This window comes from Symphodus melops (assembly GCF_947650265.1).
Source record: "Symphodus melops genome assembly, chromosome: 18".
Taxonomy (NCBI): domain Eukaryota; kingdom Metazoa; phylum Chordata; class Actinopteri; order Labriformes; family Labridae; genus Symphodus; species Symphodus melops.
Window position 1 is genome coordinate 21,198,512 of NC_136708.1, and position 22,306 is coordinate 21,220,817.

General features: G+C 45.1%; 3 protein-coding genes and 1 long non-coding RNA gene across 6 annotated transcripts in view; 3 read left to right on the forward strand and 1 right to left on the reverse strand.

Moving 5' to 3' along the window:
• The window catches only part of LOC306839523 (elongation factor 1-alpha), a 6,829-nt gene extending 4,164 nt beyond the window's left edge, over positions 1-2,665 (forward strand). The window contains exons 6-8 of the mRNA XM_079368278.1: positions 1,011-1,267; positions 1,367-1,601; positions 2,291-2,665. Coding sequence (XP_079224404.1) covers positions 1,011-1,267; positions 1,367-1,601; positions 2,291-2,415 — 617 coding nt within the window. The 3' untranslated portion in view covers positions 2,416-2,665. The remainder of the gene's footprint in view (positions 1-1,010; positions 1,268-1,366; positions 1,602-2,290) is intronic.
• LOC306839532 overlaps positions 1-9,815 on the reverse strand; it is a 23,635-nt gene extending 13,820 nt beyond the window's left edge. Inside the window, exons 1-2 of one of the 2 annotated variants that reach the window (XR_013781208.1) lie at positions 9,686-9,815; positions 2,254-2,386 (exon numbers count right to left, since the gene is read on the reverse strand). This is a non-coding gene — a long non-coding RNA (uncharacterized lncRNA). Of the gene's footprint in view, positions 1-2,253; positions 2,387-7,025; positions 7,117-9,685 lie in introns of those variants that run through there. The other variant, XR_013781209.1, reaches the window with a different exon arrangement.
• Positions 3,726-16,682, forward strand: LOC306839526 (elongation factor 1-alpha-like). 2 transcript variants are annotated; one of them, XM_079368281.1, is made up of 8 exons: positions 3,726-4,733; positions 5,233-5,385; positions 5,857-6,036; positions 6,236-6,532; positions 6,611-6,761; positions 6,941-7,197; positions 7,882-8,116; positions 8,438-8,753. In XM_079368281.1, the coding sequence occupies exons 2-8, from the start codon at positions 5,242-5,244 to the stop codon at positions 8,554-8,556; spliced, it is 1,383 nt and encodes a 460-aa protein (XP_079224407.1). In that variant the 5' UTR covers positions 3,726-4,733; positions 5,233-5,241; the 3' UTR covers positions 8,557-8,753. The 2 variants fall into 2 exon arrangements, with proteins under 2 accessions (XP_079224407.1, XP_079224408.1); XM_079368282.1 differs by lacking the exon at positions 8,438-8,753 and adding an exon at positions 16,308-16,682 and having other exon boundaries at positions 3,738-4,733.
• An 853-nt stretch (positions 16,683-17,535) lies between these two features.
• On the forward strand, positions 17,536-20,271 carry LOC306839525 (elongation factor 1-alpha). The gene is made up of 7 exons (XM_079368280.1): positions 17,536-17,688; positions 18,161-18,340; positions 18,531-18,827; positions 18,913-19,063; positions 19,140-19,396; positions 19,502-19,736; positions 19,831-20,271. Exons 1-7 carry the CDS (start codon positions 17,545-17,547, stop codon positions 19,950-19,952), a joined length of 1,386 nt encoding a protein of 461 aa, XP_079224406.1. The 5' UTR covers positions 17,536-17,544; the 3' UTR covers positions 19,953-20,271.
• The last annotated feature ends 2,035 nt before the right edge of the window (positions 20,272-22,306 follow it).

Sequence of the window (22,306 nt, forward strand, 5' to 3'; positions counted from 1 at the left end):
TTTAAACTCTCGAGTCAAACTGCAGGATGAAGTGAAACATGAAGACCGAAGAAGGAGACGAGTTGCTCACCTTAGAAATGTGTTGCAGAAACAATCCCAGCAGCTTCGAGTGAAAAAGGACTGTTGTAATTGTGTTTGTCAAAACTGTGGACTCAACCCTGAAAGTCTCATACAGGAACACTAAATTTGGGCGTGGCCAACAGTGGATAAGCAGCAAGTTAGGACAGGCCAATTACAGAGGAGGTAGCGACTATATGAAGGGTTTTAGTGAACGCTAAAATAACAGGTGTTCCTGCCTCTCAACGTGTTCTAACTTTGACACGCTTTGAAAATGACTGTCTCTCACGCTTCAATGTTTCTGCACGGCCCGTCACTTTTGTTCAGTCAGCGACCGGTTCAATGTCTTTTATTCATTTAAACTTCAAATGACTTACAGACAGACTATCATCACTTTGAATGATCAAAATCACATTCAGGTTAACAAGAACAGATAAAGATCTAAAAAAATTCCGCCGTTCGTGTTTTGCAAGCAGTCTTTAAAATGTCCCAAAACCTGCTGAGCGAGAAAGCGGCTCCGTGATGTCGTGACTTCCTCTCTTTCTTTACTGACTCGACCTGACAGTTATTCACTTGATGCTAATCCTCTGCGAAACAAGTCTTATCCTTTTTTCAAATGTCTGGCTCAAGACAAATGTTCTCATCATCTGAGGATCGCTTGGGTTTCCGTGACGACGCAGCTCAGCTTTATTGACATAGCTCCTTTAGTACATAAAGACACGCAGGCCAACATGCGTCACAAAAGAAAACAACCGAAATGGACAGCGACGAGGCACCTGTAAGCCCGCATACGCAGGCTGGACTCCTCCAAGCGGGCAGCCAGGGTTCGAATCCGACCAGTGGCTCCATGGCTGTTAGTCACCGACTCTTTCCACTTTACTATCTCTACAATAAAGGCCCAAATATAAATCTTAAGAATTGCCCCCTGATCTCTCTCTCGCTCTCTCTCGCAGGTATCGGGACTGTCCCCGTCGGCCGTGTTGAGACAGGTATCCTGAAGCCCGGCATGGTCGTCACCTTCGCTCCCCCTAATCTGACAACTGAGGTCAAGTCTGTTGAGATGCACCACGAGTCTCTGACCGAGGCTCTGCCCGGCGACAACGTCGGCTTCAACATCAAGAACGTGTCCGTCAAGGAAATCCGCCGTGGAAACGTAGCCGGCGACAGCAAGAATGACCCACCCATGGCTGCTGATAACTTCACCGCCCAGGTGAGACTTTCAAAATATGAAAAGGCAGTCTGCTGTTCCTGGACTCAGTTCAATCGAGGACCACCCAGTCCACGAGTTTAACCTTCCTCCCTCCCCCAGGTCATCATCCTCAACCATCCCGGCCAGATCTCCCAGGGTTACGCTCCCGTGCTTGACTGCCACACCGCTCACATTGCCTGCAAGTTCAGCGAGCTCAAGGAGAAGATCGACCGTCGTTCCGGCAAGAAGCTTGAGGACAACCCCAAGGCTCTGAAATCTGGAGACGCCGCCATCATCACCATGGTGCCTGGAAAACCCATGTGTGTCGAGAGCTTCTCCCAGTATCCCCCACTGGGTGAGTAGCATGCTGTTTGTCAGGGTTGGGGATAAATCATTTGATAATCTTTACTGACCCCTCATTGACCAGCACAGCTGAAATCTATAAGCGCCGGGTGCGCTCTGATCTACAGGTTTGAAGACCCTCTTTTAAAAATGTCTGAATCATCCATTCAGGGTTAGCTTGCGTTAGCCAATCACAACCGGCCTTACACCAAAAGACAGGAAGTTATTGGCTGTCTACACACCAGAGCTGATCATATTTCCATGAGGCGTCGGTGGTCTGACTTCATCACTACAGAACCTACAGTTGAATGTATTTTCAAGTTGTTGTTTTTTTTTATATATATGATGCTAACGTGGCGTTAGCATCATATATGGGCCTTTAATGATTTATTGGTTTATCGTTAACTTTGGTGGAAGTTTGGTTAAAGAAATCCAGACACAAATAACAAAAACAGAAATTATGACCAGACAGAATTTAGACGTTTTTGTTCTTTTGACACTTTTAACGCATAAAATAAGGAAATAATGCCGCTCAGATGTTGTGCTTTCTTTTGCTCATGCTATGCTAATTAAACTGATATTCAGCATAATGTTCGTGTTGAAATGACTCGTGGTTACCAGACGAGGTGCGACCAGCAGCAGTGCCCAGCAGGTGTTCCATCTACCTGTACATTTACTCTCCTGGTCAATCTCGCCCTCCAGGTCGCTTTGCTGTGCGTGACATGAGGCAGACGGTGGCCGTCGGTGTCATCAAGTCGGTCGACAAGAAGCTCGCCTCCGGTGGAAAGGTCACCAAGTCTGCACAGAAGGCCGACAAAAAGAAATGAATTGTCATGGAGGACGTCCACCATGAAGTCGCGTCTCAGCAGCAGCGGGTTCCTCCATCCCCTCCTCTCCCCCGACACCCAGCGCCATCTTCTCTGAAGCAGAGCTCTCTACTCAAGGACTGGCTTATGCTGATTAAAACCCATCGGAAGAGTTTCCGCAGGAAAGGAAGGCCTGCGCTTTGTAGGGGAAACTATAATCATAATTAACTTAAAACCAAAACAATAAAAATCTTAAACATTGCCAAATGAAGCTGCCTCCTGTGTTTCATTACGTAGCAATAACTCCTAAACAGCACATTTTGGAAACACATTTTTAGCCCTGTGATGTCAAATTCTTAAAACCTCTTACTTATGGTCGAGTAGATGGAAAAAGTAAAATATTAATCCTTATAAGTAGCTTTTCTGCTAACTTTGATGAAGAGTCGCCTTTCCACTAAGGCGGTTCTCACTCAGGTAAACATGGTGATTCTGTCGAATGTGCAGACTGAGACGATCCACTTCTTAGGATCTAATTTTGACCCAGATGTCATTCACATATCTAAACCAGTGGCTTCGGGTCGCTCCCGTGAGAGAAGTTGTATCTCCGCTCTGAACTGCCTCCGTGTAACTGGAAACACGGGGAAGCAAATCAAACCGCTATGTTTTTGTCAGTAAACCAAGCAGCAACCTCTGGTGTTAAAAAAAAGTGAAGCTGATGTTGAAAAAAAAAACTGCACTTCCTCGAGTGTCCACCAGAGGCTGGCGCTGAAAGTCTCTGAAGTCCCATACACACCTATGTTAAAATGCCAGTGTTCCCAGTAGAAATAAACATGATTACAGCCCGGTTTAGAAACCAAAATAAGTCTGAACAGCTCATGTCTTTATCGGTTCACAGGGTACGAGAAGTGGATCTTTGATTTATAACTTGCAATTTTTGGATTTTATGGAAGGATAAGACTCGTTGATAATAAAGCATGTGGCTGACGTGACCAACGGGAGTGCAGCTGTTTGTCAGAAGGCAAAACCGCCTCAGCTCCAGCTTCTCGCCTGGTGTTAGCATGGACACGGCCATAGAAGGGCTTCACATGACCCTTTTGGTAACCAATGTTTGACATCACTCGTCCATGTTTATTGTAGACATGTCCATGTCTATGTTATAAACCTGAATTTCTCTGAAAATACAATGTGTTGTGTGGTCCAGCAAAGTGGTTCTGTATGGTAGCAGATGTTTCTTATGTAGGTGGTTTTATCGTCCCAAATGGGATATTCACAGATTCACAGTCAAATAAGCTCAGCTGATAACATTTGACATGAAAGGCTGAGGCTGCATCTGTGCGTCGGTGTCACTACGCTAGTTTAGTAAATGGCAGGATCGTAGAATGAACATTCAAAATAAAGTTTCCAGTTTATGAAACAGTGTCTTTAGCTGGATGGAAGCAGTGTGAAAAATGAGTTCAGTGCTTAATTAATGTGATTCGCTTTTGGTCTCGCCAGGCACATGGTGGCTGTGTGATTCAAGTCTGATTGGCTGACTTTCTTGGCAAGCTGTGTCGGTGATTTAGGCGAGTATGTTTTTGCTCAGGGTGGTGAACGCTGTGAAACAAAGTGTCATAGTTGACTTTGTCACGAAGAAGATCTCAATCCACTGTGCGTCTTTCTTTTTCAACTACCAAGACAATAATGCCTTTCCAACACCCTCTGTTCTTGAGAGAGGTTTTTCTGTTTCTGTCGCTGTCGCTGCAAGCGGGAAACTACAGACAAACTATGATCATAATTAACTTTGAAGGATTTATTAAGTGGCGTTTCAAGCCAACATGAAAGGGGCTGTCGTTAGATTCATTTTCTACTGAAAAGGTTGCCAAGCTCACACAAAAAAAGCACTATATGGGAAGTGCGTTGTCAAACACAAGGTCCAACAAGACATCGTGTCTCAGCAGCAGCAGGTTGCCCCACCCCCCCTCGGTCACTTGGCGCCATGTTCTCTGAAACCCTTGTTAACAAACAAGAATTTTGTACAAATGACAAACTACGAAGCAGCGAAGGAACATTTTTGAGGTGTGTCTTTACTGGAACCAACAGGTATAACTCGCTGCTCAGGTATGCTCTGGTGTGTGTAATTATGCACCGTGGCTGTTGAGGCTTAGTTATAATCATGCAGGGCGGGGATTGTGCATTTTGTAACATGCGGGATGAAACAAGTCACCACAAAACAGGAGGAGGGGCTACAAAGGGGCGTCACCCACAGATCCTTTTTTACAGAAATTGCAGAACAGGACGTTGCAGACCGAGCAGGTGAAGACGGGACGTTCTCCAACACCTCCATATTGCCTTCCAACCAGGTGAGTTAGATCTGCTAGAATACCACCAAAAAACCAATCCTGAAGTAACTCATACTTTAAATTGTGATACCTTATAATTGCTTCTATTATGGGGAATAGTTTTGTATTTCACTCTTATAGATTCTTTAGATTCGATTGCAATTAAAAGAAAAGTGAGTAAATGTGGGTGGATGTATAATGATGATCAAATTAAAGGCCTATTATACAACTCTGACAGGAGCAACTCTAGTTGAAAAGTTGATGCAATATTTAGTTAATTGTAACATTTATGAAAGTGTTACGACTTCTCTTAAGGTTTGAAAGGTGACCTGTTCGGTTTGAATGGATAAACCGGTATGGCCAGCTGTGTAACACCAGCTAATGTTAGCTAACACCTAAAACTACTACTACTAAATACATACAATACACTAAGCTTGTATTTTCTTTCAAGAGAAGTTAACAGCTGAATTTCTTTCATATTAAAAAGTCACTTCACTGTTCTTGTGTTTTTAATTCCCAGTAAATCAAAATGGCAAAGGAAAAGATCCACATCAACATCGTGGTCATCGGCCACGTGGACTCCGGCAAATCCACCTCCACCGGACATTTGATCTACAAATGCGGTGGAATCGACAAGAGAACCATCGAGAAGTTCGAGAAGGAAGCCGCCGAGGTTTGTTACGGTGTCCCGAGACGCCACATTTGATTTTATTTCAAACAAATTCTGACACAGCCTGAGGCCCTGAGACACACACTTAAATACAGGTGTGGCTGGAGATGCAACAGCTCCCAGTCTTTGCTTTGTTGAAACTGCCACCTACTGGTGGAAAATGTGTATCACCCTTATCAAGTACATCACACTTGAATTCTTCTAATGATTACGCTGGCTGTCGTCCTTCATGGTTTGAATCCGTCCCGTGGCTCCTTTTCATGCATCTCTCCCCCAATATTTCTTTTTCTTTCATCACTGTCTTATGTCGTCCAAAATAAACCTTTTAATCCCTGTACAAAATGAATTCAACGAGTAAATCCATGCCAGCCTTACACTAACTTAAACTTTCTTTTTTTTTAATTCAAAAATTGACTTTATTTTAAACTGTCTTTGAATCTCTCTCTTATCTTTGTGTTGCCTTTATTGTGACAGATGGGAAAAGGCTCCTTCAAGTACGCCTGGGTGCTGGACAAACTGAAGGCCGAGCGTGAGCGTGGTATCACCATCGACATCGCTCTGTGGAAGTTTGAGACCAGCAAGTACTACGTGACCATCATTGATGCTCCTGGACACAGAGACTTCATCAAGAACATGATCACCGGTACATCTCAGGTGAACATGCACTTCTTTAATCTGGTCACTACTAACTTTTCACTCTCAGGTTTTGTCCTTTGTACCACAAGCTGGACAAGCTGTGTGTATTACTAAGTTTATGTTTTTAAGAAAGGCAATGAAAGACCAACAACTGTTGTGTTTAATGCAACAAAAACCTACATTTATGCAAAGTAAAAGACTATTTCTCCCTGTCCAGGCTGACTGCGCTGTGCTGATTGTCGCTGCCGGCGTCGGTGAATTCGAGGCCGGTATCTCCAAGAACGGTCAGACCCGTGAGCACGCCCTGCTGGCCTTCACCCTCGGTGTGAAGCAGCTCATCGTTGCAGTCAACAAGATGGACTCAACAGAGCCCCCTTACAGCCAGGCCCGTTTCGAGGAAATCACCAGGGAAGTGAGCGGCTACATCAAGAAGATCGGCTACAACCCAAAAGCTGTCCCCTTCGTCCCCATCTCTGGATGGCACGGAGACAACATGCTGGAGCCCAGTGACAAGGTGAGACCAACTGCACATCCATTAACTTAGTGGATTGGGTATTGTACATTTCTAATCAAAGCTTTAATCTATTCTTAGATGAACTGGTACAATGGATGGAGCGCTGAGCGTAAAGAGGGTAATGCTACTGGAAAAACCTTGATAGAAGCTCTTGATGCCATCCTGCCCCCAAAACGCCCAAATGACAAGCCCCTGCGTCTGCCCCTGCAGGACGTCTACAAAATTGGAGGTAAGGAGTATCAGATCATGGATCAGAAACAAGGTGATATGAAATGATACAGGCAGGACTGTGGCCTAAGATTTGCAGCTGATTCATGATAAATAGACCAGTTCTGGGAGTGTTCAGTTACTGTCAGTGTGTGTTTGCTAATCTATATCTAAAGTTTAATTTCTGCTTTTTCTCTTCAGGTATTGGAACTGTCCCCGTCGGTCGTGTTGAGACTGGTGTTCTGAAGCCTGGTACTATCGTCACCTTCGCTCCCTGTAACCTTACCACGGAGGTCAAGTCTGTGGAGATGCACCACGAGGCTTTGTCCGAGGCTGGGCCCGGTGACAACGTCGGCTTCAACGTGAAGAACGTGTCCGTCAAGGATGTCCGCAGAGGAAACGTAGCCGGTGACTCCAAGAACAACCCACCAAAGGGGACCAAGGACTTCACTGCCCAGGTGAGCGAATCATAAAGGAGGAAAAAAAGATATTTGAAGATGCTACAGTCTCAAAAAGAAATGGTACTTCACTGTCTAATTTTAGTTCCAAATAAATAGTTTAGTTCAGATTTTGATTCTGAAACAGCGCTTAAATGGACCTCCACCAGCAAACGATCTAAACAACCAAAATGTTTTTTTTAAAGCAGATACCGGAGGGTCCTTGTTGTTTGAGGATTATTCAAGTGCCACATTTGGAGGGCTAAACTTGTAAATAACATGATATCTACACTGTGCTTTATATGCTTGTTCTCTTGCACCACCTAGTGGACACAGGAAGCAACATTTAGCTCCTTCATGCAGAACCAAAATCTATGATTAAGAGAAACTCTTGAGATCGTGGTCATTACATTTAAAATCACACAAATAATTCAATAATTAAGAATAATTCTCTTGCCACCCTTTTGCTTTTGCAAAGATGAAACTTTTGTTCGAAGCTGACAGCGATGAAATAACGCAAATGTAAACATTAAAAAATGTTAACATCATCATTATTTTATTTATTTTATTATGAAGGGGAGCAAACTTAGTTCCAGTTAGATTTAACAAACATCTGTTGACTTCTGTATCGATGTTAATGTCAGGCAGGATCGTAAACTCTCACATTCATTTCTAAAAGCAGCGCTGTGACGTTTCCTTTTTTAGGTCATCGTCCTGAACCACCCTGGAGAGATCCACGCAGGTTACGCCCCTGTGCTCGATTGCCACACCGCTCACATTGCCTGCAAGTTCAATGAGCTTTTAGAGAAGGTGGACCGTCGTTCTGGCAAGAAGCTTGAGGACAACCCAAAGTTTGTTAAATCTGGAGACGCCGCCATCATCAATTTGATCCCTTCAAAGCCCTTGTGTGTCGAGCCATTCGCCGAGTTTCCTCCACTGGGTGAGTAAAATGTGTCGTCTCCATCTTCTCCTGCATTAGCTAACATGCTTTACACCACGTCTACTTATTTTTCATCACATTGAGTGTTCTTCATGCACAAATGTGACTGTCATATTGTTGTTTGTTTTGTGGTCAAATACACGTCGTTGTGATTGAGGGTGGCTGCAACTTTCCAGTCAAAGTTCAGTAAAGTGAAACTCCATGAGAACCCACACAGGTGTTTGTGATTGAGACCATAATCAGACCTCTTCCCATTGACGGAGAGCTTGACTGATCTATTGATCTCTTATTGACTCCTCTGTTTCTGTCTCCTCCTCTCAGGGCGTTTCGCTGTGCGTGACATGAAGCAGACCGTGGCTGTGGGTGTCATTAAGTCAGTCGAAAAGAGTGACGGGACCGCAAAAATCACCAAGGCTGCACAAAAGGCCGGTAAAAAATGACTTCGCGTTCAGATCATGGAAAAGGAAGTCCCATCTCTGCAACCGTCCCCTCTCCATCCCAACACTGTCTTTTTCTCAATGCTGATTAAAATCCATCGGAAAAGTTTCCGCAGGAAAAGACGGCTTGTTTCTTTTGGGGGATAACTATTCTAAGAACGAGGTTGTAGGCAAAATAATAAAAACGTAAACCTGCAAAATGAGTGTCTTTTGTTTTTTAACATTTTTATCTCTAAAAATAAATTATGTTCCTTTAATAAAAGCACGATTCAGTCACTTACACTGAACCTCTGACGCAACCTGGGAGCAGCTTGAATCAGTATTGAGTTGAATTCAGATCTGTATTTCAGGTGTCTCATATGATAGGCTCAAATATAAACGGCATCACAACAACAAATATTCTGTGTCAGACAGGCAGCTATTTCCTGCCTTTTCTATTCTTCACATCTTTCATGATGGGAGGGGGAGACACATTAAACGGACATGCTCGCTTTTGTCGCTGTCTACATTTCATGTAGGACCAATCAGGAAAAAAAGTGTGTGCAGTCATAAGACACAAAATTTCACATGTTAGAAATTCATCAGAGCAGTCAGGAGTAGCTAAACTGCACGACAACCAATGCCAATGTAACAGGGTCATATATGTGTGTGCATGTGTAACAGGTACAGGAATGTCTCTCGCTTCTGCCAGACTGTTTATTTAAACAAATGTTTAGATTCAAAAACATACTCAAATGTATGTTAGTTCTTATCATGTGCAATTTAAACACAAATTTACAATACCACATATCCAATACCAAACCCATACACAAGCATAAGGTCAAATTAACTAAATTACTATTTTGCAACTGCAATATTATAAATGGACAAAGCCCATGTTAACTGGCAACTACTAGATAAACACATAATATTGAACATTTAATCGTACAAAGAGGTTTTAACCAACAAAAGTCACAAAGTATTAAAACGGAAAATTAACGGTCACGTACGAGCCACTTTAGTCTGCTAGCTCTCTTATCTGTTAATGCTCTCTAAACAGAACTAATATTTACAACGTATTATAACACCAACAAAACTATAAATATTACACATAATCCACCGAAAATTGTGTTTTTAAACTTAAGCTACTGACCTGGAGAAGATAACAAAACACAGATTGAGTCGGCTGCTGTTGTTGAGTCTCTCGCTTCTGCCAGACTGAAGCAGAGCGCTGTAACCATAGCAACAACACACAGCACGCTCAGCAGGGGAAGTGCTGCCCCCTTGTGGTTAAACAGAAATGACTCTAAAAGAAAATCTTTCAACAAATACAGAAACGATTCGTTTGTGTAACATTTATACAAAGCAACAAACACCATAACCAAAATGTGACAACACATTTCAGTGTGTCACACGTTTAACTGTTTGTTCTCATAATTACACAAAATTACCTCGCAATTGTCTGTTATATTAAGTCGTGTTAAGTCAAGCTCGGTCTGTAACTTTTGATGTAAACTGTGATTTTTGTAATAGTCAGATTTTGATTATAAATAAAGTGTGTGTGTGTGTGTGGGGGGGGGGGGGGGGGGACAACTTAAAAAAAAGAAAAGAAAAGTCTTGTTTTGTAGTCCGCTGGCCCTACTTCCTTGTTCTCTTCTTCTTTGGTTGTTATTATGTATTCGTTTTGCCTCCTCCCCTCTGCTCCTTTCTGACAAATACCTTCGGGAGAGAGTCTGGAGCTGAGAAGGAGTTGATTGAACATTTTTTTTCAACGACTTGAAAGAATCCCGGTGTCACAGAGTAAATTTCACAACGCGGATTTACACCGGACACTGTTACACTTGGTACCGTTCGACCCGTCACATCGTGACCAGCGATCACCGGCTGTGCGGGATTCTGCCTCTGTTTGGTGGCCCTGCGCTTTGCCTCACAGGTGTTTTTTATGACGTGAAGCCTGTCTGAGTTCAGTTAAGCATTGAAGTAATGTTAGTGTTGATGTTTATATTTCGCCTGTGCAATTGAAACAACTGAGAGATTTTTTTTTTTTTTCAAGGAAAAGGGAAACTTTTTTTTGTTTGTTGAGGAAACAGGTTTTTTTTTTGGGGGGGGGGGGGCAGGAGAATATTTGCAGGGCTGCTTCTGTTTTATTTCAGCTATTTGAGTTACTTTTTTTTGGGGGGGGGGGTCGGGGGGGGCTCTGTTTTAATTACTACTGTGAGCTGTGTGTAGTCAGTTGCTCTGTGAATTTGTTTTATCTTTCAAGACTCTTTTGGTCTTCTCTTTTTGTTTTTTTTTCTTGATATTGAGCTGTGATTGTGTGACTCTTTTTAGATGTCTGAGCAGGACTTTACGGGACGTAAGGTTAATTTTAGCATGGGGCGAGGTCGGACAATTGTTTCATTATGTCTTGGGAGGGACAGGCCAATTGTTCCTGGTTTTAATGAATGCACTGTAGACCAGTCTGTGTTACAGCCACTGTTAGTCCCTGCTGCTACCTCCACACCTATTGCTCAGACTGATGCTCAGCCCACACAGTTAGTCACTACAGAGGTCCTGGGTAATATGATTTCTGACTTGGCTAAACAGATTGGGTAGGGTATTAGAGCTAGCCTTAGCACCATGCACCTGCCAAACCACACCCTATCTCAGCCACCTGCTGGCCAGCCTGAAAGTCACAACGATCCATCCCAGCTGAGGGTTGTTGTTCAGTCTGAGACCAAAGCTCCCCCATACTTCAAAGGTACTCACACAGATGCATTCTCCATTCATGAATGGGAGGACATGATGAAATGTTATCTTTCGAGGATAAAATGTGAAGCAGACTCAGACTGACAGGGAAGGCGAGAGACATGGTCAAAGTGTCCCTTCGCAGCCGCCTTGGGATGAATGGACATGACAAGATTGCTGCTGTGTTTGACATACTGAGGCGCCATTTTAGTGAGTTTACATACTCTAGCCTGCACATGAAAGACTTTTATAGCACGGTGCCTCGACCTGGTGAGGATGCCATGGATTACTGGATTCGTCTAAACAAGTCGATCGATGCTGCAGATGAGTGTCTTCGCAGATGGGGCAAGTTTGTGGAGGATCCCAGTGCAGAGGTTGTTGTAATGTTTATTAATCACTGTCCTGAACCAGTGCTTGCTCTGTCATTCCAAGTGAAGGCCCCTGAGGAGTGGTCTGCAGCAGAGGTTCAAGATAGGCTGTATAGCCACTCAAGGAAGTTGAAGGCGACCAGGGTTCATGCACACCATTCTATGCGTCTCTCTGCTCTTGGCCAGTGTCAGCTCAATGTTACCTGCCACCCTCAGTCTAACACCCTGCCTCCTGATTCAGTGTCCAGCGATTCTCGGCTCCCTTTAGCCATTCCTTCATTAGCTTCCACTGGTCAGCCACAGTTGTCTAGTGGTGCTCTGAGCTCATGTCAGCCACCTGCTTCATGTTCATTGCCTCCTGTAGATGCCACACTCTCGCCACCTCAAGCTGCCAACTCGAATGTGGCCACACCTGACACTCAAAATATGGTAGCAATGTTTGACAAAGTCCTTCCTCTATGCACTGCGTCTCTTTCTACTGGATAGAAACGCCAATACCACCGCCAGTCCGGCCATCCTCATGGTCAGCAGGCCAATCAGGGTGTCTCATGCAGAGTCTGTGGCTCAGGTGAGCACTCAACCCATGCACACTGTAGACCAGGGGTTGCCAACCCTGGTCCTCGAGGGCTACTATCCTGCATGTTTTAGATGTCTCCCTCTTCCAACACACCTGATTCAAATAATCAGGATTGTTATCAGGCTTCTGCATAACTTGATGATGAGATAATCATTTGAATCAGGTGTGTTGGAAGAGGGAGACATCTAAAACATGCAGGATAGTAGCCCTCGAGGACCAGGGTTGGCTACACCTGCTGTAGACTACACAGGCTGTGTCTGAACTGCTTCGGCCCTGGACACATGAAGCATGAATTCATGCTCGATTCAGAGAGCATGTCATGCACGTTGAGTGAAGAGGCTGAAGAAAAGCTGAAGGTTTCTGTTGTTATCCAGAATTCTCTACCAGTACCTGGCAATGTTGTGCTGGTTTGCTGTGGTGGCTTTCAAACACAGCCAAAATGTATCTATGACTTGGACATTGAACTGTGTGGAATGAGATACGTTGTCCCTACATTTGTAGTGTCTGGACAGAAAGATGATCTGATTATTGGGAGCAATGTGTTGCGACCAATCATTCAGGAGATGAAATCCAACAAGGAATACTGGGATCTTGTTTCCTCAAGTAACACAGAGTGTGAGCGGTTTCTACAGCTACTGAGCTGCATCTCCAGATGGTCAGGGTCCGAGATTCCGGACAAAATTGGGACAAGCTGTCACCTTGCTGCCTCAGCAGGAGTATGTAGTGTGGGGGAAGCTGCCTCCGACTGCTCCAGTGTCACCTGGGAGCACAGTCATTGTGGAACCTTCTTCTTCCTGTTCCACACCCAAAAACATCATGGTTTGGGAGGGTTATTACACCTATGTGGGGTGATCGCTGGGTTCCTATGAAGGTCATCAATCCGACTCAGAGCCCTATTACACTGAGACGCAATGCCAAGATTGCAAATGTTTTCCACTGTGTTGCGGTGGAGGAACTGCCCATTGCTCAGGGTCTGAACAAAACCCAGAGTTCTTCTTCGACTGAGCCTTCCCCCGCTTCTGACCCGGCTTCTGACCCTGTGAAGCTGCTGGAGACAGTACGCTTTCTGATATCGACGTTGAGGGTTGTGAGGTGTCAGATGAGTGGAAGACTAAGCTTGCTGAACTTTTGTTGAGGTACAAAGACATCTTCTCGAAAGACAAACTAGACTGTGGTGAAGCAAAGGGATTTGTCCATCGTATCCATCTTACTGATGACCATCCATTTCGGCTGCCCTTTCGTCGAGTTCCCCCTGCACATTACCAAAAGCTGAGAGAAGTTCTGTCTGACATGGAGATGAAACGTACCATTAGCAAGTCCATGAGTGAATATGTCTCTCCGCTGGTGATGGTCTGGAAGAAATCAGGTGACTTGAGGATTTGCACTGATTTCCGCTGGCTGAATGCTAAAACTGTTAAGGACGCCCATTCGATGCCCCATCAGGCTGACTGCCTGGCTGCCCTTGGCGGAAACGCATTCTTCAGCACCATGGATCTGACATCTGGATTTTACAACGTTCCACTCCATGAGTTGAAACAATCCCGGTGTCACAGAGTAAATTTTGCAATGCAGATTTCCACCAGTACCACCAATTCTGACTGTATTTACGGCCGACTTGGCTTTTGGACCCAGAAGACAACTTCAGGACATTTACATCAGATCTGTGTGGCTGCTGTTGTTGTTGTACAGTAAGTGAGGAAAGTGACACAAAGACACACAGTAAAAGGATTTAATTGCAGACTCGAAGGCAGGTACATTTAAAAGTCCGGGTTCAGAACACAAAAATCCCAAAAGTCTCAAGCAAACAAATCCAAGGTTAAAAGCAAAGGCTGATCAACCAGAAAGGCAAACGAGGCAAGACTGGGGATTACACAAAACATGGGAGAGTACAATCAGGATAGGGCTGACATACACATAGTCCTATCTCTGTGTCCACCCGTATGTATCATATATTTTCAAGTTGTTGTTGAGTTCGGGGAGGCCATGGAGGAGGACTTTCGGTCGGCCTCGAGGAAATTCTGGCAAACCGTCCGTCGCCTCAGGAGGAGGAAGCGGTGCTTCACCAACACTGTTTACAGTGGAGGTGGGGAGCTGCTGACCTCAACTGGGGATGTAGTCGGACGGTGGAAGGAATACTTTGAGGATCTCCTCAATCCCACCTTCACGTCTTCCACCGAGGAAGCAGAGGCTGGGTGCTCAGAGGTGGATTCGTCCATCACCCAAGCCGAAGTCACCGAGGTAGTTGGCAAGCTCCTTGGTGGCAAGGCTCCAGGGGTGGATGAGATTCGCCCTGAGTATCTGAAGTCTCTGGATGTGCAGGGTTAGGGTTAGACCGGGGACCGGGGTGGTGGTCCCTCTTTTCAAGAAGGGGGATCGGAGGGTGTGTTCCAACTACCGGGGAATCACACTCCTCAGCCTCCCTGGGAAAGTCTATTCCAGGGTACTGGAGAGGAGGTTCCGGCTGTTAGTCGAACCTCGGATTCAAGAGGAACAATGCGGTTTTCGTCCTGGCCGTGGAACACTGGACCAGCTCTACACTCTCCAGCGGGTGCTCGAGGATTCATGGGAGTTTGCCCAACCAGTCCACATGTGCTTTGTTGATTTGGAGAAGGCATTCGACCGTGTCCCTCGCGGCGCCCTCTGGGGGGTGCTCCGCGAGTATGGGGTTCGGGGCCCTTTGCTAAGGGCGGTCCGGTCCTTGTACGACCGGAGCAGGAGTATGGTTCGCATTGCCGGTATTAAGTCGGACCTGTTCCCGGTGCACGTTGGCCTCCGGCAGGGCTGCCCTTTGTCACTGGTTCTGTTCATTACTTTTATGGACAGAATTTCTAGGCGCAGTCAGGGGCCGGAGGGGGTCCGGTTCGGGGACCACAGGATCTCGTCTCTGCTTTTTGCAGATGATGTGGTCTTGTTGGCTCGATTGAACCCGGACCTTCAGTGCGCACTGGGGCGGTTCGCTACCGAGTGTGAGGCGGCTGGGATGAGGATCAGCACCTCTAAATCTGAGGCCATGGTTCTCGACCGGAAAAAGGTGGTTTGCCCCCTTTGGGTCGGTGGGGAGTCCTTGCCCCAGGTGGAGGAGTTTAAGTATCTCGGGGTCTTGTTCACGAGTGGGGGGAAGATGGAGCGTGAGATCGACAGACGGATCGGTGCGGCATCTGCAGTCATGCGGTCGCTGTATCGGTCCGTCGTGGTGAAGAAGGAGCTAAGCCGAAAGGCGAAGCTCTCGATTTACCGGTCGATCTTCGTTCCTACGGTCATGGTCATGAGCTTTGGGTCATGACCGAAAGAATGAGATCTCGGATACAAGCGGCCGAAATAGGTTTCCTCCGTCGGGTGGCAGGGCACACCCTTAGAGATAGGGTGAGGAGCTCGGTCACCAGGGAGGAGCTCAGAGTAGAGCCGTTACTCCTCCACATCGAGAGGAGTCAGTTGAGGTGGTTCAGGCATCTGGTCCGGATGCCCTCTGGACGCCTCCCTAGGGAGGTGTTCCGGGCATGTCCCTCCGGGAGGAGGCCTAGGGGTAGACCCAGGACACGCTGGAGAGACTATGTCCAGCGTGTAACAACGCCTCGGGGTCCCACCGGAAGAGCTGGAGGAGGTGTCTTGGGTGAGGGAAGTCTGGGTGTCTCTGCTTAGACTGCTGCCCCCGCGACCCGGCCCCGGATAAGCGGTAGAAAATGGATGGATGGATGGATGGATGTTTTTATATATATATATATTATTTTATATTTTATTTTATTTTATATATATGATGCTAACGTAGCGTTTACTGCGGTATGGGCCTTTAATGATTTATTGGTTTATCGTTAACTTTTGTGGAAGTTTGGTTAAAGAAATCCAGACACAAATAACAAAAACAGAAATTATGACCAGACAGAATTTAATGACGTTTTTGTTCTTTTTACGCATGAAATAAGGAAATAATGCCGCTCGGATGTTGTGCTTTCTTTTGCTCATGCTATGCTAATTAAACTGATATTCAGCATAATGTTCGTGTTGAAATGACTCGTGGTTACCAGACGAGGTGCGACCAGCAGCAGTGCCCAGCAGGTGTTCCATCTACCTGTACATTTACTCTCCTGGTCAATCTCGCCCTCCAGGTCGCTTTGCTGTGCGTGACATGAGGCAGACGGTGGCCGTCGGTGTCATCAAGTCGGTCGACAAGAAGCTCGCCTCCGGTGGAAAGGTCACCAAGTCTGCACAGAAGGCCGACAAAAAGAAATGAATTGTCATGGAGGACGTCCACCATGAAGTCGCGTCTCAGCAGCAGCGGGTTCCTCCATCCCCTCCTCTCCCCCGACACCCAGCGCCATCTTCTCTGAAGCAGAGCTCTCTACTCAAGGACTGGCTTATGCTGATTAAAACCCATCGGAAGAGTTTCCGCAGGAAAGGAAGGCCTGCGCTTTGTAGGGGAAACTATAATCATAATTAACTTAAAACCAAAACAATAAAAATCTTAAACATTGCCAAATGAAGCTGCCTCCTGTGTTTCATTACGTAGCAATAACTCCTAAACACAGCACATTTTGGAAACACATTTTTAGCCCTGTGATGTCAAATTCTTAAAACCTCTTACTTATGGTCGAGTAGAAGCCGAAAGTAAAATATTAATCCTTATAAGTAGCTTTTCTTATGGCTGTTGAGGCTTAGTTATAATCATGCAGGGCGGGGATTGTACATTTTTTAATGTGCAGGATGAAACAAGTCACAACAAAACCGGAGGAGGGACTACAAAAGGGCGGCACCCACAGATCCTTTTATACAGAAATCGCAGACCAGGATGTTGCAGACCGAGCAGGTGAAGACGGCACGTTCTCCAACACCTCCATACCAGGTGAGTTAGATCTCCTAGAATACCACCAAAAAATCCTGAAGTAACTCATACTTTAAATTGTGATACCTTATAATTGCTTCTATTACGGGGAATAGTTTTGTATTTCACTCTTATAGATTCTTTAGATTCGATTGCATTTAAAAGAAAAGTGTGTAAATGTGGGTGGATGTATAATGATGATCAAATTAAAGGCCTATTATACAACTCTGACAGGAGCAACTCTAGTTGAAAAGTTGATGCAATAGTTAGTTAATTGTAACATTTATGAAAGTGTTAAGACTTCTCTTAAGGTTTGAAAGGTGACCTGTTCGGTTTGAACGGGTAAACCGGTAGGCCAGCTATGTAGCACCAGCTAATGTTAGCTAACGCCTAAAACTACTACTACTAAATACATACAATACACTAAGCTTGTATTTTCTTTCAAGAGAAATTAACAGCTGAATTTCTTTCATATTAAAAAGTCACTTCACTGTTCTTGTGTTTTTAATTCCCAGTAAATCAAAATGGGAAAGGAAAAGATCCACATCAACATCGTGGTCATCGGCCACGTGGACTCCGGCAAGTCCACCTCCACCGGACATTTGATCTACAAATGCGGTGGAATCGACAAGAGAACCATCGAGAAGTTCGAGAAGGAAGCCGCCGAGGTTTGTTACGGTGTCCCAAGACGCCACATTTGATTTTATTTAAAACAAATTCTGACACAGCCTGAGGCCCTGAGACACACACTTAAATACAGGTGTGGCTGGAGATAGAACAGCTCCCAGTCTTTGCTTTGTTGAAACTGCCACCTACTGGTGGAAAATGTGTATCACCCTTATCAAGTACATCACACTTCAATTCTTCTAATGATTACGCTGGCTGTCGTCCTTCATGGTTTGAATCTGTCCCGTGGCTCCTTTTCATGCATCTCTCCCCCAATATTTCTTTTTCTTTCATCACTGTCTTATGTCGTCCAAAATAAACCTTTTAATCCCTGTACAAAATGAATTCAACGAGTAAATCCATGCCAGCCTTACACTAACTTAAACTTTTTTATTTTTTAAATTCAAAAATTGACTTTATTTTAAACTGTCTTTGAATCTCTCTCTTATCTTTGTGTTGCCTTTATTGTGACAGATGGGAAAAGGCTCCTTCAAGTACGCCTGGGTGCTGGACAAACTGAAGGCCGAGCGTGAGCGTGGTATCACCATCGACATCGCTCTGTGGAAGTTTGAGACCAGCAAGTACTACGTGACCATCATTGATGCTCCTGGACACAGAGACTTCATCAAGAACATGATCACCGGTACATCTCAGGTGAACATGCACTTCTTTAATCTGGTCACTACTAACTTTTCACTCTCAGGTTTTGTCCTTTGCACCACAAGCTGTGTGTATTACTAAGTTTATGTTTTTAAGAAAGGCAATGAAAGACCAACAACTGTTGTGTTTAATGCAACAAAAACCTACATTTATGCAAAGTTAAAGACTATTTCTCCCTGTCCAGGCTGACTGCGCTGTGCTGATTGTCGCTGCCGGCGTCGGTGAGTTCGAGGCTGGTATCTCCAAGAACGGTCAGACCCGTGAGCACGCCCTGCTGGCCTTCACCCTCGGTGTGAAGCAGCTCATCGTTGGAGTCAACAAGATGGACTCAACAGAGCCCCCTTACAGCCAGGCCCGTTTCGAGGAAATCGAGAAGGAAGTGAGCAGCTACATCAAGAAGATCGGCTACAACCCCGCCACCGTCCCCTTCGTCCCCATCTCTGGATGGCACGGAGACAACATGCTGGAGGCCAGTGACAAGGTGAGACCGTTTTACTTTAGCTGATTTGAATATAAGTTAATTTAATTTGGTCTCGTTTCTAATCTAATTTTGAATCCATATTTAGATGGGCTGGTTCAAGGGATGGAACGTTAAGCGTAAGGAGGGTAATGCCAGCGGAATCACCCTGCTGGAAGCTCTCGACGCCATCCTGCCCCCCTCCCGCCCCACAGACAAGGCCCTCCGTCTGCCCCTGCAGGATGTCTACAAAATCGGCGGTACGCTTTGATAGCTTACAGACGCAGGTATATCATCACTTATTATTCAGCACTCAACCACTTTATTCCCCTTCAGGTATTGGAACAGTACCCGTCGGCCGTGTTGAGACTGGTGTGCTGAAGCCCGGTATGATCGTCACCTTCGCTCCCCCCATGCTGACAACTGAGGTTAAGTCTGTTGAGATGCACCACGAGTCTCTGCCAGAGGCTGTGCCCGGTGACAACGTCGGCTTCAACATCAAGAACGTGTCCGTCAAAGAAATCCGTCGTGGATTCGTAGCTGGCGACAGCAAGAACGACCCACCCAAGGGAGCTGATAATTTCAACGCCCAGGTTTGTGTTGAAACCAAAAAAAGCTAATTATATTTCAATGAGAATGTTTTCATAGTTGGTCTTATAAGCAGCATGAGATTTAACGCTCCTACTTTCCCTCGACAGGTTATCGTCCTGAACCACCCTGGACAGATCAACGCTGGTTACGCACCTGTGCTGGATTGCCACACCGCCCACATTGCCTGCAAGTTCAACGAGCTCATCGAGAAGATCGATCGTCGTTCTGGCAAGAAGCTTGAGGACAACCCCAAGTTCGTCAAGTCTGGAGATGCCGCCATTGTCAAAATGATCCCACAGAAGCCCATGGTTGTGGAGCCCTTCTCCTCCTACCCTCCCCTCGGTATGTCATGCACAATTTTGACGCTGTGATCAATTCACACGATTATGTCAAAGTACACGTGTTGATGCTGACTGCTCACCTCTTGTGTTCCCAGGTCGTTTCGCCGTGCGTGACATGAGGCAGACGGTTGCTGTCGGTGTCATCAAGTCAGTTGAGTACAAGGATGTGAGCGGAAAGACCACCAAGGCTGCAGAGAAGGCCCAGAAGAAGAAATGAATGATCGTGCAGGACATCCAGCAACGCTACGTGTGCCTGCAGCAGCGGGCCACACCTTCCCCTCTCTATTCCCCCCACCCCGGATCATCTTCTCTGAGGCAGAGTTCTCTCCTCAAGGACTGGCTTATGCTGATTAAAACTCATCGCAAAAGTTTTCGCAGGAAAAAAGAACTTTGTGGCATTGTCAACTTCACAAATCGGATGACAGTGCTTCTTCTCAGTTAAGTTTAAGTTTGAAATGGTTTAGAACTGTATCTTAATGTTTAAATGCCCCAAAAATTTAATTGGAAAGAAAGCTGCTGGTAACTAATAAAATAAATCTTCGAAAAAATTGAAATTGGCTCGTCTTTGTCCTTCACTGCTGCAGTTGGTAGGTCTGCTGCTTTCCCAACCAATAGCACCCCTTAGTACAGTCTGACAGCACGCCCTGCTGGCCTTCACCCTCGGTGTGAAGCAGCTCATCGTTGCAGTCAACTCGATGGACTCAACAAAGCCCCCTTACAGCCAGGCCCGATTCGAGGAAATCTCCAGGGAAGTGAGCACCTACATCAAGAAGATCGGCTACAACACGAAAGCTGTCCCCTTCGTCCCCATCTCTGGATGGCACGGAGACAACATGTTGGAGCCCAGTGAGAAGGTGAGACCGTTTAACCAACTGTACATCCATTAACTTAGTGGATTGGGCATTGGACATTTCTAATCAAAGCTTGAATCTATTCTTAAATGCCCTGGTACAAGGGATGGAGCGCTCAAACACCCACACAGGTGTTTGTGATTGAGACCATAATCGGACCATAAACGGACAGCTTTACTGATCTACTGATCTCTTATTGACTCCACTGTTTCTGTCTCCTCCTCTCAGGGCGTTTCGCTGTGCGTGACATGAAGCAGACCGTGGCTGTGGGTGTCATTAAGTCAGTCGAAAAGAGTGACGGGACCGCAAAAATCACCAAGGCTGCACAAAAGGCCGGTAAAAAATGACTTCGCGTTCAGATCATGGAAAAGGAAGTCCCATCTCTGCAACCGTCCCCTCTCCATCCCAACACTGTCTTTTTCTCAATGCTGATTAAAATCCATCGAAAAAGTTTTCGCAGGAAAAGACGGCTTGTTTCTTTTGGGGGATAACTATTCTAAGAACGAGGTTGTAGGCAAAATAATAAAAATGTAAACCTGCAAAATGAGTGTCTTTTGTTTTTTAACATTTTTATCTCTAAAAATAAATTCTGTTCCTTTAATAAAAGCACGATTCAGTCACTTACACTGAACCTCTGACGCAACCTGGGAGCAGCTTGAATACATATTGAGTTGAATTCAGATCTGTATTTCAGGTGTCTCATATGATAGGCTCAAATATAAACAGCATCACAACAACAAATATTCTGTGTCAGACAGGCAGCTATTTCCTGCCTTTTCTATTGTTCATATCTTTCATGATGGGAGGGGGAGACATTAAACGGACATCCTCGCTGTTGTCGCTGTCTACATTTTATGCAGGAACAATCAGGGAAAAAAAGTGTGTGCAGTCATAAGACACAAAATTTCACACGTTAGAAATTCATCAGAGCAGTCAGGAGTAGCTAAACTGCACGACAACCAATGCCAATTCTGATTGTATTTACGGCCGACTTGGCTTTTGGACCCAGAAGATACAATACATTTACATCATGTGGCTGCTGTTGTTGTTGAACAGTAAGTGAGGAAAGTGACACAACGACACACAGTAAAAGGATTTAATTGCAGACTCGAAGGTTCATTTAAAAGTCCGGGTTCAGAATACACAAAAATCCCAAAAGGCTCTAGCAAACAAATCCAAGGTTACAAGCAAAGGCTGATCAACCAGAAAGGCAAACGAGGCAAGACTGGGGATTACACAAAACACGGGAGAGTACAATCAGGATAGGGCTGACATACACATGGTCCACCCTCAAACACTCACTGACTATGAAGTTCGCTCAGGACTGTCCCACTGTTGAATCATTAAGTGTGTGAGGGAAGTCTCCCTGACTTTTCAAGCCTTTTACACAGCCTGTCTGTAAATGTGTATATCTGCAGATGTAGCATGAGGGAGTTAACCATAGTTCATATTTCTATAATATAAACCTTTATTTAGCCAACAATAAAGACATTTACATATAGGCCTATATAGAACCTTTTTAGAAGGGCCATGGTAGAGAGAGTAAAGTAAAATAAACGTTTGCCTATGACATCATGCAGTCATGGTTACAGAGAAGTCTGACAGGAGCGACTAGATGTCATTAAAATACACATTATTTTGAAAAGAATTTCTTCTCTCTTTTTTTAATGAGAAAAATTCATGCCCACATACCCTCATACCCAATGACATAATAATAATT